Source organism: Gymnodraco acuticeps, unplaced genomic scaffold, assembly GCF_902827175.1.
Source record: "Gymnodraco acuticeps unplaced genomic scaffold, fGymAcu1.1, whole genome shotgun sequence".
In the NCBI taxonomy this organism is placed as follows: domain Eukaryota; kingdom Metazoa; phylum Chordata; class Actinopteri; order Perciformes; family Bathydraconidae; genus Gymnodraco; species Gymnodraco acuticeps.
The window spans coordinates 984,918-999,731 of record NW_022990214.1 but is presented as its reverse complement, the minus strand read 5'-3'; the positions used below and the strand labels follow the sequence as shown (position 1 = coordinate 999,731).

The 14,814-nt window shown below is 41.4% G+C and overlaps 1 protein-coding gene across 1 annotated transcript in view; it reads left to right on the top strand.

Annotated features, from left to right (window-relative positions):
- The first annotated feature begins 353 nt into the window (after positions 1-353).
- Positions 354-14,814, top strand: part of pard6b (par-6 partitioning defective 6 homolog beta (C. elegans)) — a 29,884-nt gene continuing 15,423 nt past the window's right edge. The window contains exons 1-2 of the mRNA XM_034218518.1: positions 354-707; positions 2,412-2,634. Of these exons, the coding sequence (XP_034074409.1) occupies positions 645-707; positions 2,412-2,634 (286 nt within the window). The 5' untranslated portion in view covers positions 354-644. The remainder of the gene's footprint in view (positions 708-2,411; positions 2,635-14,814) is intronic.

Sequence of the window (14,814 nt, the reverse complement as noted above, 5' to 3'; positions counted from 1 at the left end):
TGTTGGATATATGTTGTGTACCATTTTGCGTAGCCTACTTCTTATATCTTATTGGAAATACAAAATATTTCTAATTAAATTACAGTCATACTCTGCCAATCAAGATGTTGACCCAAAAATAAATATTTTGTATAGAGCATTCATTATGTCTAAATCATTTATTATAAAAAATACGATTATTCTTGAAGTTGTGGATGATGATAGATAGGAGAAACCATTCATAATATATTTTTTATTACATAGTTTAATTATCTGCCCACAGAAATGCAGGATGATAAAGTGCTCTTATTGTGACGTCATGGGTGAGAGAAAGACTTTTATTTTGAAGTGTGGTGCTGCCCCTCTCCACGCAGAGTGAGCAGAGAGGCAGAGCCCGACACACAGCAGGGCTACAGCGACACTGGCAGCGGCAAGTATGAGAGGAGAGAAGTTCACAGGGTGAGCTAGGCTGGTTGGCAGCCGTTGTCGCATTCTCGGAGGAATAAAGCAAACCGCTGGACGCCGAGAAGTCGCGGGACACACCGTGTGACTGGACCAATAACTGGTGGATACGTGAGGTTCTGGATACCGAGCAGCGGCGGCGGCGCGGCAGGAGCAGGGCGAGTGTGTGAGTGCTTCGGCGGCGGTCCCGCTGCTAGCGAAACATGAACAAAAACCACCGAGTGCCGAGCAACCGTTCTCTGAGTGCCGTGGAGGTGAAGAGCAAGGTAACAGCTACAAATATAGACTTATTTTTCACTTTACCTGGTGTATTTGTATTCTTAACTACCCCCAAAGATGATTACCTTAGCTAATTTAGCCTGCTAAGTGGCTTGATAGCAAGTTATGATGTCGCACAAATGACACAGGCACTAGCTAGAGCTTAACTAGCCAACACAGGTTTACTGACACTGACTCATTTCTGGTAGATAGCCATACTTACAACTTTGATGTTACCCTGGCGTAGTGATATTTCAGTAGTTCTGGGTAAGTTTTAAGGTGGAGGTTATGTCAGCTGACGCCGCAGTGAGCCCGTGTCACCTGTCACAGCCACCTCCGCCGCTCCACCCTGCCCGTATCAAATATTGACTCAAAGTTTAGATCAAGTTTTAGAATAACTGCCTGTCATTATGTAAAATAACCCTGGTATGACTTGTTATTAGCTGCCTGTTATTTTCCGGAGCGTTAGGTGTTATACGGCCTGCGACAGGCTCATGGCTCCTTCCGCGACAGTGCGCCTCCCTCCTGCCCCTGGCATGGTTCTCTGTGCACATCTAGCTGGGGTACGGGCCTCGGTGCGCTTTTTACTGCTCAAAACTTATTATAGGAACTCAATACGGTTGATAAAAACAAACTGTGTGTCTGTGTTACTTCATCCAGACCACTTCACACACAGTTATAAAACACTCATTATTTTACTTTGTTCTGCTATTTTACAAACCCAGCAGTACAGGGTCATTTGAAATGTTTTGTCTACTCCTGTGAATGCGGGAAACGGGATTGCGACCTGTTCCCATACCTAGAGGTAATTTAATTCTACTATGTAGCTACTAAATGCATCAGATGTCCAGGTTGGCAGTGAGTTGTAGATCATCTTTTGTCAGCGCTGGGCAACAGTAACCACAACACTTCTCATCACCACCACCAATGGAACATTAGGCTCAGTGTCTCATCAAAAGGGTTGCCTAAAAATTAGGCATTTACCTCTATTGATCCAGTGAGACCAAACTGATAACTATGTGTTTTGAGGGGCTGCCAGTCTTTGTTACCACTACCAAACATCCTGTCAGACAGCTTGACTAGACAATGCTGTTCAGCCTTGAACATACTGCATCCGCAAACACAGACACGTAGAGATACTGTACACACATCCCAAAGTAGACATTAATAATTCATCACATGCGGTGTGTGTTAGTTGTCCACATGGATGACAGACTCTTGCATACAGCGGTTTTGAAATTAGCTAGGTTACCAGAACAGTGTGAACTTATCAGTATAGCTGCAAAATGATGGCTAACAAATTGACCAGGATTATCTAGATCAATATTTTGATCACCAATATTACATTTAATTTTTTTGTTGTTGAATGTTGAAAATGTGCTACATTACTGCGAATGTATATTTTGCATCAGAATAAGAATAAGGCTCATACTGTATGCTTTTCCTGTGCTCTCTGTTAAATATGACTCTTCTACTCTGGTATAAGCAGCTCCAACATTTAGGAGCACACCTTTTAAACTTTAATAGTCAATCATTTTCATTTCATCGTGGGAAACCACAATCATGTATGCTTTTATTATCTGATTCATTGTGATTCATTCATCAGTCAGAGCCAGAAAAACTCAGTCCTTTTTAAAAGGGTTTCTTAATATTGTTTGCACACATTGCAAGCATAGTCTTATGATTACATCTTCCTCTCTGCTCCATCCCAGTTCGGTGCAGAGTTTCGTCGGTTCTCACTGGATCGGTCGAAGCCGGGCCGCTTCGATGAGTTCTACGGCCTCCTGCAGCATGTGCATCGCATCCCCAACGTGGAGCTCCTGGTGGGCTACGCCGACGTCCACGGGGACCTGCTGCCCATTAACAATGACGATAACTACCACAAAGCCATCTCTGTGGCTAGCCCTCTACTCAGACTGTTCCTGCAGAGGACAGGTAAGCTCAGAGGAAGTGTTTGAACAAATAGCCACTTTCCACCTGTTTGTAAAGTCTGCTCTGCTTTACTGCGGATATTAGGGGTGTAACGGTTCACAAACATGTCGGTTCGGTACGTACCTCGGTTTTTAGGTCACGGTTCGGTTCGGTACGTTTTCGGTACAGCAGAAAAAATTATCACAAAACATAACATATATATATATATTTTTAAATTATTATTAAACTGTGAATAATGTATTCACTCAAATAAATATAATATAATAAAATAAACATTAAGGTGCAGCATTTCGATGAACTGAAATAATCTGTATTTGAACTAGGGCTGTAGCAATACACTAATCTCACGATACGATACGATACACGATATTCAGCTCACAATACGATATATATCACGATATTCAGCCAACGATATGATTCGATACGATTCGATATAATTCGATACACTTATATCATTTTCTGAAAGATTTTAAAGGGACAGTGTGATTTTGGTGACATCTTGTGAGTGTTCCATTGACTTGGATTGAATTAATTCAACTGAAAGCATCAATTATACAATATATGGCTCTGACAGAGAGTCTACAGCTTGCAAGTGCTGGACAAAATGAATCAAAAGATGTGGTGAGAAAATTAGTTTCATTTATTGAAACAGTGCAAACTGTAGCTTACAAGCCTTTGAAACGGAAGTACATAAAGTGCAGTATCACAATGGACAATGGAGAATTAAAAGGTGCAGCAGGTGGCGGAACACGGGGGATTTGAATGGGACTTGTTAGAAATTAAAATCAATGTTTTGATGGCATAAAGTACCTTAAACATACCATCAGTTTAAATGCTGTTTTATACTGAAAAACCAGAAGTTCTTGTGCACAACCAGTTGTTAAGCTTATTCTGAAAATCCTTCATCTCCGGTTAGCATTTAGCATGTGGCTAATATATCATTTACTATAGAGGTGAATTTAGTAGCGATATGACACGGAGTGTTGCACACCGAAACCTACTGATTTCAACACTACAACTATAGACGTCGAGATATTATTATTGCTGAATATTAAATGAAGGTAGTTTATTTGAATACGTTTGTTTACAGACGTGGGTAGCATGAGACAACATCCGGAAATGATACCAGCCGTGAGGTATTTTTGGAGTATTGATTACAGCGTTTTAAAATGTATTAAATTAAAAGTCATGAAAGAGATAAGGAGGAGAAAAGGCGTGTTTAGTTATATATTTAATGTACAATGTCTGAATCCTCTGTAATGCGCAACAACGAACATTGGAGACGTGGAGGGCCGGCCCCCAGCAGCGCCAACCGGCCCACAGGGAGGAGCCAGCAGAGGATATTTAACAGCTGGAAAGATGGAGCTCGCTCTCTTCCCTTCGCTCACGAGAGCCAGAACACAGCTGTTTTTCTGACTGAACCATCTTCTGCTTGTAACATTACTGCGCTTTTTATTAATTAAAGTATACATTTGAACCTTCTCAGAGACTCAATTAGTCTCCTTTTTAAAGCTTCTCTCCTGGACGCGAGAATAACGAACACAGTTATCAGACTTAATGTATGTACCCGCGGCTGAAATATCGATACTTTCTCGGAAAACTAAATATCGATATATATCGCAGGATCGATTAAATTGCACAGCCCTAATTTGAACTGTACTGTACTAGTACCCAAGCAGCCAGTTTGACATAATGACTTGCTTGTCATTGTATTTTCATGTTTTTTTAAAGAAAGATGAACTTGCTTGCGGAAAGGGCAGATCTGCTGGCACTAACAATGTCTCCTGCTGTGGAGAACACCCTCTCGCTAGGGACAGAGGTAGCAGATACAGCCAGGTAGCGCTTTGCTAACATGGCAACATAAGGATTTTTGGCGTTTGTAATAGCTTTGGCTTGGTCTGAACTTTTTGCGAGTGGTGGAGGCTTAAATACTAGCGGGAGTTGGGTTTGCACTTCAGTCTTTTTTCTTTTGGTACCGGTGATATTCACGTTCGGGTGATTTTCAAATGAGTGTGCAAGTTTGATGTATTGCCAGCCGCGTAACCAATTTTAGTTGAACAATGCCAACAAACAGCTTTGGTTCGGTCCACCTGTCTTTGTCCGTCATCCTTGTACGTAACTGCGAAACCAAAATGTTCCCAAACCGGAGACTTCAATGATGCTGGAGGATTTTCGAGCTCAACTTTATCTGCGTTCGCCATTTCGCCAGTTCTTCAAATTACTGACTACATTTGAACGCATCCCTCTGACCAGCTCTCATAGTATGCTTCTCGTCCAATGAAATGACTTGCTCGCTCTATAGAGTGGCAAAGTCCCTCCCCTTCCGGGAGAGCTCCATGGGACCTTATTTCGGAAAAATTATGTATTGAAGTCAATGGAGAGAGAAATTGTGCCACGAATTACACATATGATGTTTGTCAATTTTTAAAAGATAATTTTGCAAGTCAAAAAAAAAAAAAGTGTCGTAAATTTGTGAAGTAACACATTTGTTTGTGTGAAACGCTCAATGAACTACACCTCTGGTCTCGCAGAACAAAAACAAGTCACCAAGATGGCCGTCACTACTGTCTTGTCAACAAAACGATTGACTACCCTCACTATCACCACAATGAAACATGTCCAGAAGAATGTCATGCAAAGCTGCCTGCCTTCCTTTGATTCTCTCTGAACTGCCTGATCTTTTTAATGTTTATGTCAACCATTTGTGCAGATAGCATGAAGTAGAAAAGATCGGCGATCGCCGATGCTAGCGTTAGCATTTCTTCCCCGGGCTTAAATTGTGTATTATAGAATGATCACACAGTCAAAATGATCACACAGTTCTCTTCAAAGGGTTCACGAAATATGACTACTACTCTTACTGTTTAACATTTTGGGTTACTTAATGTTACTTCATATTAAGGCTAATAAAAATGACAAGGCTGTAATGCTAACTAACGTGCTTGCTACTAGCTAGGTAGCTAACTTGATCCAGCCACTCCTGGTCCTTTCATCAGACGGGAAGCGAAAGAACGAGCAAGACCCATTGCTGGTATGATAATAACCTGGTACTAAGCACACAGGCATCTTGTTAAAGTTATCTTATCTTAGCCAGCGCTATATAGATAGCTAAGATCAGCGCCATATAGATAGAATCTATCTCTTATTGGAGGAAAACAATTGTGACATCAGTTATGACATCACTTACGCAACTCTGGGATTTGTAGTCTTTCTAGTTGCGTATTTTTCATAGTCTTATATTTCAACAGTTTTACGACAAACTGTGACTTTTTTTAAAATGAAAATAATTTTTTAAGATTGACAAACATCATATGTGTAATTCGTGGCACAATTCAAACGGGATCGAAAGATAAGCTTTCGCTCTTCATTGACTTCAATAAATTATTTTTCCCAAATAAGGTCCCATGGACCGGAAGTAGATGGGCGTGACTTCGCCACTGTATGACGCGTTGAACCCAATGTGAGCAAATTACTCTGAATGCTGCGACGCAGCACCTGAGATTACTTCTAAGAAGTTGTTCACGTTCTCAATTTTTTACGTTTAACGTTATATTAGTTCGGTACACTTCGGTACACACGTGTACCGAACCGAAGGGCCCGTACGTTGGGGCTGAACGATATACCGTGTCATGGCGATAACCGCGATATGCGCATGCGCGATATTCACACCGCAGGGACGTGCGGTTTTATTCTTTTTTTTTTTTAAATGCTAATGCACTTTAGCACAGAATTCAAAATAAAGATACACTTATCGAAACTGCACATACAATATATCCGATTAAAGCTGAGACTCCACAGATTATTTAAGTATAGTATCTAAGCGATCCGATCTCGCGACAGGGGAAGCAAACACAGACATCACAACACGTACCTTTACGGAGATTTTACGGAAGATCGTCTCACCGTAGCTGTCAATCTGATTAAAAGACGTGTTCAATGGCATTAAAACGAGAAAGAAAAAATGCGGCTGAATCGGTTGATCCATAGGTTAATAATGTATCTGTGGCTTTGAAGCAATTCTTTATAATCCATAATTCAATTTTTATGTAAAAATCGGAGCACAAAAGTTAGCTGCTAATGGTAGCCACCATTATGGCCACCGTATAGCCACCGTATGCAGCTTCCGGTTTTGGCTACTCTCACTCCTTATTTGGTAATGTGTGTATTAGACTGCCGCATAGCCAAGACCGGAAGCAGCAGCCACTCTGGTGATTCAGCCGCGTTTTTTCTCGTTTTAATGCCATTGAACACGTCTTTTGATCAGATTGACAGCTACGGTGATACATCTCCCCTAGAAGCTCCGTAAAGGTACGTGTTGTGATTTCTGTGTTTGTTTCCCCTGTCGCGAGTTCGGATGACTCAGTGATGATATATATATACCTAAATAATCTGTGGAACCTCAGCTTTAATCGGATATCTTGTATGTGCAGCTACGATAAGTAATAAGGGTACTTTTATCTTGAGTTCTGTGCCAAAGTCCGTTAGCATTTTTCGCTGGGGTCATTTAGATGCTTCTTATGAGACTTGTGTTTTGTTTTGGTAAAAATGGTTTGTATCGTCAGTTAGCTGAGATTATTTCCGTTAATCTGGTATAACACATTAATAGGTTCTTAAATATTAAGATCCCCTGAGACACAGTGTCGTGAAAAAAAAAGTAAAGTACCCGCCGGGACCTTGGGGCTTAACAGGTTAAAAAAACCGCAATATATATATCGCAGGGGAACAAAAAACCACAATGTCAGTTTTTTTCAATATCGTGCAGCCCTACCGTACGTATACCGTTACACCCCTAGCGGATATACAAACAAAGCTCTCATGTTAGTTATGAAAAACATAGCTCAGACATATGAGAAGCAACTAAATATGGTTTTAAGCTTTGCGTTTATTTAAGATAATCAAAAATATACTGCAATAAAACACCACAGTATTACTTTGAGGCAGTATGTTGCCCATGTATTTTTTTCCTTGTAAAGCTGTCATTGCAAACAATACCCCCGCTCGCTCTGGCTAAGTTCTTTGGTGTCACTCTCTGACCCACATAGTTAAAGGTCAGCGGCCTCGCTGAGAATTTTCTTTAGAAGGGTCTGCAAGGGCAGGAAAGCACACACAGAAAAAAAACCTATGCAACAGAGATGGAAAGAAAATGTGCTAGGTTTCTTACTGTTTCTCACTTCTCTCTGACCACCATTTATAAAACTACCCTGGCCGTAATTGTCAAATACATAATATCCTGTTTCTGTGGCATGGCAGTCACATAGGAGGTGTGTTTATACTGTGTGACTGCACATACAGTACACTTTTGAGTATTTGACTCCTGTTGTTTCTTACTTCCCCTCAGGCTCTGGTGTAATCACAATAACTATTGTCCTGCATATGGTGTATGTTATCACTGGAGAATTCCTTTATCTTTTCAGGACCCGGGGAAGTAGTTGGTTGTATCACTTGGATGTTTTATTTCCTGTAATATTTGCTCATCACTTTAGTTTACTAGTCCTTGTTTGCACGTGTTTACAGATAAGCATAAACCTGTTTCTGTCAGTAATATATATAGAATATTGGTTGAATTGATTTTTGAAGTGTGACCTGTTGAACGCAGAGGGTCTGCTGTCCGGGGCAGGTCGGCCCACGCTCTCTGTTGTGTTTAAGCTGTCTCGCTGTGCCATATGACCCCATAGAAGCTAAGCCACTTTGTCAGGAGGAGATTAGTGAGGTCAGTGTGTGGCTCTGCATGGGACTGTGTTTCAATTATACGCTCCAGACACTAGCCCCCACGCTGGGCTCACTCCTGCTAACGCACAAAAACACATGAAAACACAGGCAAGCAGACATAACACGTTACACGCACTTCCTCGTAAAAAAGGAAAACAGAAGACGCACATTTGCATTGATGCAGCCACAACCCCCCTTTAGCCCCCATGTGCCCAAGACCCTGTCTCCCTCCTGATTCGTCTACCCCATCACCTTCCCGCTTAGCACCAGTTGGTCCCAGCTTTAAAGGATCTGCAGTGTGGTGATGCAGCAAATTATCAGCTTATATATCATGTATTATTATCTGTAGTGAGTTATCAGCTTCCTTATGTTGGGGATCAGAACCTTTAAACACTAAGAGCTGTTTGTGTATGTCTCATATCTTTGAAATCTGCTCTCATAACAACAAAATATCATATTGACAAATTATGAAAAAATATTTAGTTTTGGAATCTTTTTTTGTATCCGAATTTGAGGGCTGCAATGGGATTATCAGTGCATCTTGCAACATGAAAATCTTTGTTATTTATATCCACACACTTTATTTTTCTCATTGTGGGACTAAGTGCTACTTTTGAAACACAACCTATTTGTAAAGATCCATAGTAAAATAAACAGATTCATTTCTTTCCATTATCTTTTATTACCTTTTAACCAAAAAAAGTAAGGAATGTACATCCCGGTTTTACACAAATGCCACAGGCAATTATAATGTTGAAAATTGGGTTTTAAATGTCTTATTATTATTTGTTCTGCATCAAGAAGTAACTCTTTACACCCCCCCTCTCTTTGTTTTCTTGTTTATCAGGCTAATCAACTTCAAACTCTTCCCTGTTATCAGCAGCATGGGAGAAAGGTCATAGTGAAGGGCTACTCTTAGTCTCACCCCCCCCCCCCCCCCCCCCCCCCCTCAGTTTTCAGATATTGACTGCTGAGTTATTACAAAAAAACAGTTTGAATTTGGAAATCAGTCCATAATTGTAGTCTTAACTTGGCACTGGCTCACACTTTATTAGACTACTACTGTGTCCTGTGAGACTGTAACTGAGCAATTATGTAAATGTCTCATATGGTCAGTAGTCAGACGTGATGTGTTTGGTCATTATTGCATAAGAGCAAGCCTTCAGACAGGGCAACAGTGTGGATGCCCTGAAATCTTATTACAAAGTTATCTGGGGAAATGTGTATGGAGTTTATAGAAACATAATCTCCATTCTCAGGGATTGTAAACACATTTGTGACGGACAATTTCCGTTGGCATAATTTGTATGTGTGAGAAAGAAAGAAAAAAAAGTGTCTAGACTTGGCCCAGTTCAGTCCATGCGTGTCATGCGAGGTTATTTTTGGAATCCCATTTTATTTGTGTGGATAGATGGACCCAATTCCTGCATTTATCCTAGGCTAAGTGCACTGAGTGTTCATTCATTGGTGGGCAGATGGTCCGATGGATGGATGGATGGAGGGCTGTGAGTGTCTGTCGTTGTATTGTTGTGGTCTGCTTCTTGAATAATGCCCACATTATTGTTGTTTATGCATCAAGGCTACATCACTGACCAGCCATTAACATTGTATTGTTCACTGCTGACAAAGTGGCCAAGTGTTTGTTACTGTGCTGCGTTGATTACTGGACATTTTTCAAATTGCTTCAACACAAACACCAATTTAACCCCCCCCCCCCCCCCCCCATCCTTGAACAATGTGCTCATGATTATTGGGCTGGCAGTGAGGTGTCCACTGTTTACTTGTTGTCATGGCAGCAGTGACGAGGTCCGTTCATAGGTGGATTAACAGTGCTCAGCTCATGTCTCTTTAAGGCTGATTGGTGCTGCAAAGCATGCTGGGAGCAGTATTACTAGCATTTGAAAACACAAACGTAGCTTTAAAGGGATAGTTTGGGTTGAAATGGGGTTTTGTGAGGTACTACTATAGTCTGTGTGTTAGATTGGGGCCAGATGCCCTTATTTAGTAAAAACAGCCAGGAGTACCAGCTGGAAGCTAAGCAGTGTACTGCTCTGGACGGAGGGAGCAGTAAAACATAATTTAGCCACTTTGGTTCATTTGATTGATCAAAGGCTCATTAAAAGGCACACAAGCAACCAATCGATGCAGCGGTAGACCAGCAACACCTGTGTTCTTCTAAGTATAATAACTCTTTTTGTCAATGGAGACTGGTGGCTTTGAATAGAGCAGGGGTTTTCAAAGTGTGGGAAGGTGAGCCTCCCCTCAGAGAACATAAGAACAGCCGCGCCCCCCTTCCCAGTTATTATTGCTATTATTATTATTATTATTATTATTATTATTGTTGTTGCTATAATGCAGGGGTATTATTATCCAGTGGAAGGTCCTTACCTACTGGCCTAGTTAAATCAAAGTGGTTACTTTCTGTTGGCTGGGCAGTGTAGTTTTACACACCGTCTTATTTTACTTTCTCAGGACTTAAAACAGTTTTTTGGGGGCAGACCCCCTCAAAGAAAAAAATATATACACGCGTAAGGTCATCATCTTAATAGTTGTGTATGCTCATCGTGTCATCCGTGAGCAGAGCATCAAGTTGACATGTCTATAAAAGCTGAATGCGGCGATTACTATCTTGTTCAGCAAAACGCCTGACAAACGTATCAAGATCTAAAGCTTTAGTGCGTTTTGATTCAATGCTGAGTACAGCCAAACTTCACAGTCTCTTCTCTGTCATTGTAGACCGCAAATACCTCATTCCTTCCGTCTACTTGGGGTCCAAATGCTTCTCGCTTTGCGCAGTCCCGTTCAAATGAAATCGCCGCCAATCATATTTCCACGCTGGCGCCAGGGCCGGGGGAGGGGTTACAAGGCTCGCGTCTTGTGCTGCATTCACTTGCACTCGGACATTAGAGATTTTCTCTCATAAATGTCCGATGAGTCACAACTTTTATTTCAAAACAAAGCTGCCAACTGGGGTGGCAGCTGGGGTGGCAAGGCTATTTTTAGGGTGGCATTTGCCACCCCGGTAGATCCGCCCCTGCTTGACCATTACTTGCTTTTGATGAAAGTCAATGCGGAAAACCCGCACTCACACAGGTAGGCGGAGGTGAAGGGAATGGGCACTTTTACAGCCTTTTTGGCGAGGTGGGGGAACTCGGTCTCCACAGACAGCCAAAAGTGTGCAAGTGACATTTTCTGCCAGACGCTGTCTCCTCTCTCACTTTAGGTAACTTCACTAAAAATCGATCCATGTTGCCGCTCGCATAAAGTTAGCTGAAGTTAACTAGCTAGATTTCACTGTTTTCTCGTTATTTATTTCTCACGCTGCGCCTCCCCTGAAGCTCTCTGGCGCCCCCCCGGAGAGGCGTGCCTCACACTTTGAAAACCGCTGAAATAGAGCATGTATAACTTCTACAGTATGTCATAGGATAGGTCCTTCCGACAGCAAGGTAAAGCAGTGAAAATATTCTAAATATAGGGCACACTTAAAGATCAAATGCAAAGGTCTTTTTATAATTGCCAGTCAAATCGAAATCATATAGCTACAACACTATCTAAGATATTGCAGTATTAAAATCGGAGATAATATGAGTCTGGCAATGCGCAATATTTATTTTGTTCAACCCCCAACACCAAGTCCGACGATTTATTTTCTCAGCCGCTCCTCCGCAAGATGGCGTCGCGTGACGTCACAGTGGCCAAACAAACAAACAAACCTTGGCTTATCGCTCACAGCTGCTTCCGCCGATAGTACAACTTAGTTTCGTTATCATGTCTGATTCTGAGTAGACTATAGACTAAAAGCTTTAGGAATCCAAACTATAACATATAATAAGTACCCTGTATCAAGATTGATGCAAAACAAGTGGAATTTGACCTTTTTAGAGAGGTTTAGAAAAATAAAGTCCAGGCGCTCTGAGTGAGCCTCTGAATTAGCCCCGAGCGAAAAATGCTCACAGCGGCTCACAGCGGCTTCCGCCGATAGTACAACTTAGTTTTGTCTATCATGTCTGATTCTGAGTCGGAGGCCACCCAATATCTGGAGTATGTTGTCGACATCCAACCATATCTATACGAGCCTCTGATGTCGAAGAGGAAATACAAGGAAACGTCACCTGATATCACCGATGAAAGTGCTGATGGCGATGATTCAAGTTCGCCATCTGAGGAAGAGGCCGAGGGTGCTGAGAATTGGTGTAGATGTGGAAACTGCCAGACCATGCCTACAAGCCGAGAAAACAAGTGCTGCCACAACTATGGGAAAGTGAAGGAAGAGATGGGAGAAGAAGTCTGCATCACCGACTGTAGGACGTTCGACATTTTCCGTTATGAGTGGAGGAGCGATGAATGAGCTGCAGATAAACTACAATGCTAACAGTGAATTAGCCCCGAGCGAAAAATGCTAACCTATCACTCCTAGCGCCCTTATTACGTATCCTAGCTCCACATCCAACACATTGTTTATGATCGTAAAGACACAGAATCTAACGGTGCCCACCTCTATAAGCAATACAACTGCAATTCCGTTATCTGCGTTATCTGCTGTGCTCCGTGCGCTTTGAAATCTAATCAAAAGTTGTTTACCTCAATTCTTTGGCGTTTCTGCATCGCCCGGCTCTTTCGTTCTTTCAGTGGTTTCTTGTGCTGAAATATGGAGGGGACGGCTCCGGGTTTCAGCCTCTGACGTGCTATTAATGCTTCTCCACCAACAGACTTCATGATAGCAGGATCAACGTCGTATGCATCACACGCGAAGTGGTCAGAACACAACTTGCTCCATTTTGTCGGTTGCCATCCAACACGATTCACTAAAAAAATCCATTTTTTGCGGATGATTTGGTCTTTGGGAAATGCATGTAAAACTCTCCCAGATCCCGCACCGTTCGTACAACAAAAAGCACAACAATAACCCATGTTAATTCAGTTTTCTTTTCGAAAAACATGTGACCGAGACTGCCGAGTCGGGATATTTGGTCCAGAGACTGTTTGGCCACTATTACGTCACGCGCGCGGAGGCTGCTGGGAATTACATGTCAGAAATTCAGACGGCTTTGGGTCGAGTTTTGGATCAATAAAAAGCTTTTTTTTGGGTGTATTATCTCGATTTAAATGTAAAAAAAAATACAGGCAGTCTTAAAAACAACATTTCTATAAAAATGTAGCATATTTGGAAGCTTTGCATTTGATCTTTAAAGAAATCAAATTTGTTTAAGTGGCTAAAATACAATTGCTTCTGCCGCCATCCACAGCAGTACAGTTACTCGGGCTTCCTGTTGGGACTGTCTGTTTCTCCAAACTGGAGGTGTGCCAATGGCCATCTAATGTAGGCAATACACTGACTATGGATAAATACTTAATTCAACCCCACTTCAGATGAGGTCTATCTAAACTGTCTTTCTGCAACTTCATTTGTCATTTGGATTTGTCTGACGGTTCATGTAGTTGTGGCTCCTACTAGTATATGTGTCAGACGCTCCACACACGATCTCATTTCAAATAAATACATTCTTACTGCCACCATTCCAGGCTGAACCTTAGATGGGGGGGGTTGAGAGCTACTTCCTGGTCCACTCTGTTTTTGATAAGCTCGGTGTAAATGGAGTGTTGCCATCATTAGTCAGATGTGATGATTCAGTCCACTGAGTTGTTCTGCTCTTTTGAAATAGAATGTTTTCTGTTCTTGTTGTTACATATCAGGGACTGCTGACAAAGAGCAACTTCAGTGTTTGAGTTATGGTTATTTGTTTCACATCTGCTCTGTGAATAGCTTTGTAGGTCTTTCAGTGTTTCTTTTTGATAAATCCTTGTCTAATATGAAGCTTGTGTTGGAAAGAATCAGTAGTATGCTAAAGTGATCATTTGCTTTAAAAAATGTCAAAACAAAACCTAAAAGCATCTTCATAAGTAATCAAATGATGCCCTCAATCTTCTTTGCTGACCTTTAATGTTGCCCGTTGTGGTTACATGCCTGTTTGTTTACAAAGGAATTTTACACAAAAGTTTAACATATCGAAATAATAATCTGAGTTTTGTCTTCAATTATAAGATTTGGGCATTGCCCTTTTTTGTCAACAGAGCCTGTTATTCCATTTAATGTATTGTTTTGGTTGTTTGGTTTTATATAACATTTTGAGATCTTTTTGTTACAATCCAATTCTAATGTCTGACTATTCTTCAGTATTAAGCCCATTGCTCTTTGAACGGGTGTACTTGCATTATTATGCTTTTATTTGCTCTATTTGATCAGTAGCAAGAAATGGTCTTACATAGGACAATATTGTTTATCACAATTATTTTGGGACACTATCTTCCAACAGAATAAGTTATGGTGACAGTGACAGGCCTAGAATGTAATACTTGGTTTCCGGTAATGATTCTCTTGCGTTGAGTGACGCCGTGTTTGCCTTCATCAGTCATCCAGAACATTTTGCACACACAAAACAAAGAGTTTCTAGGTTGTCACCCGTGTAGTGGTAG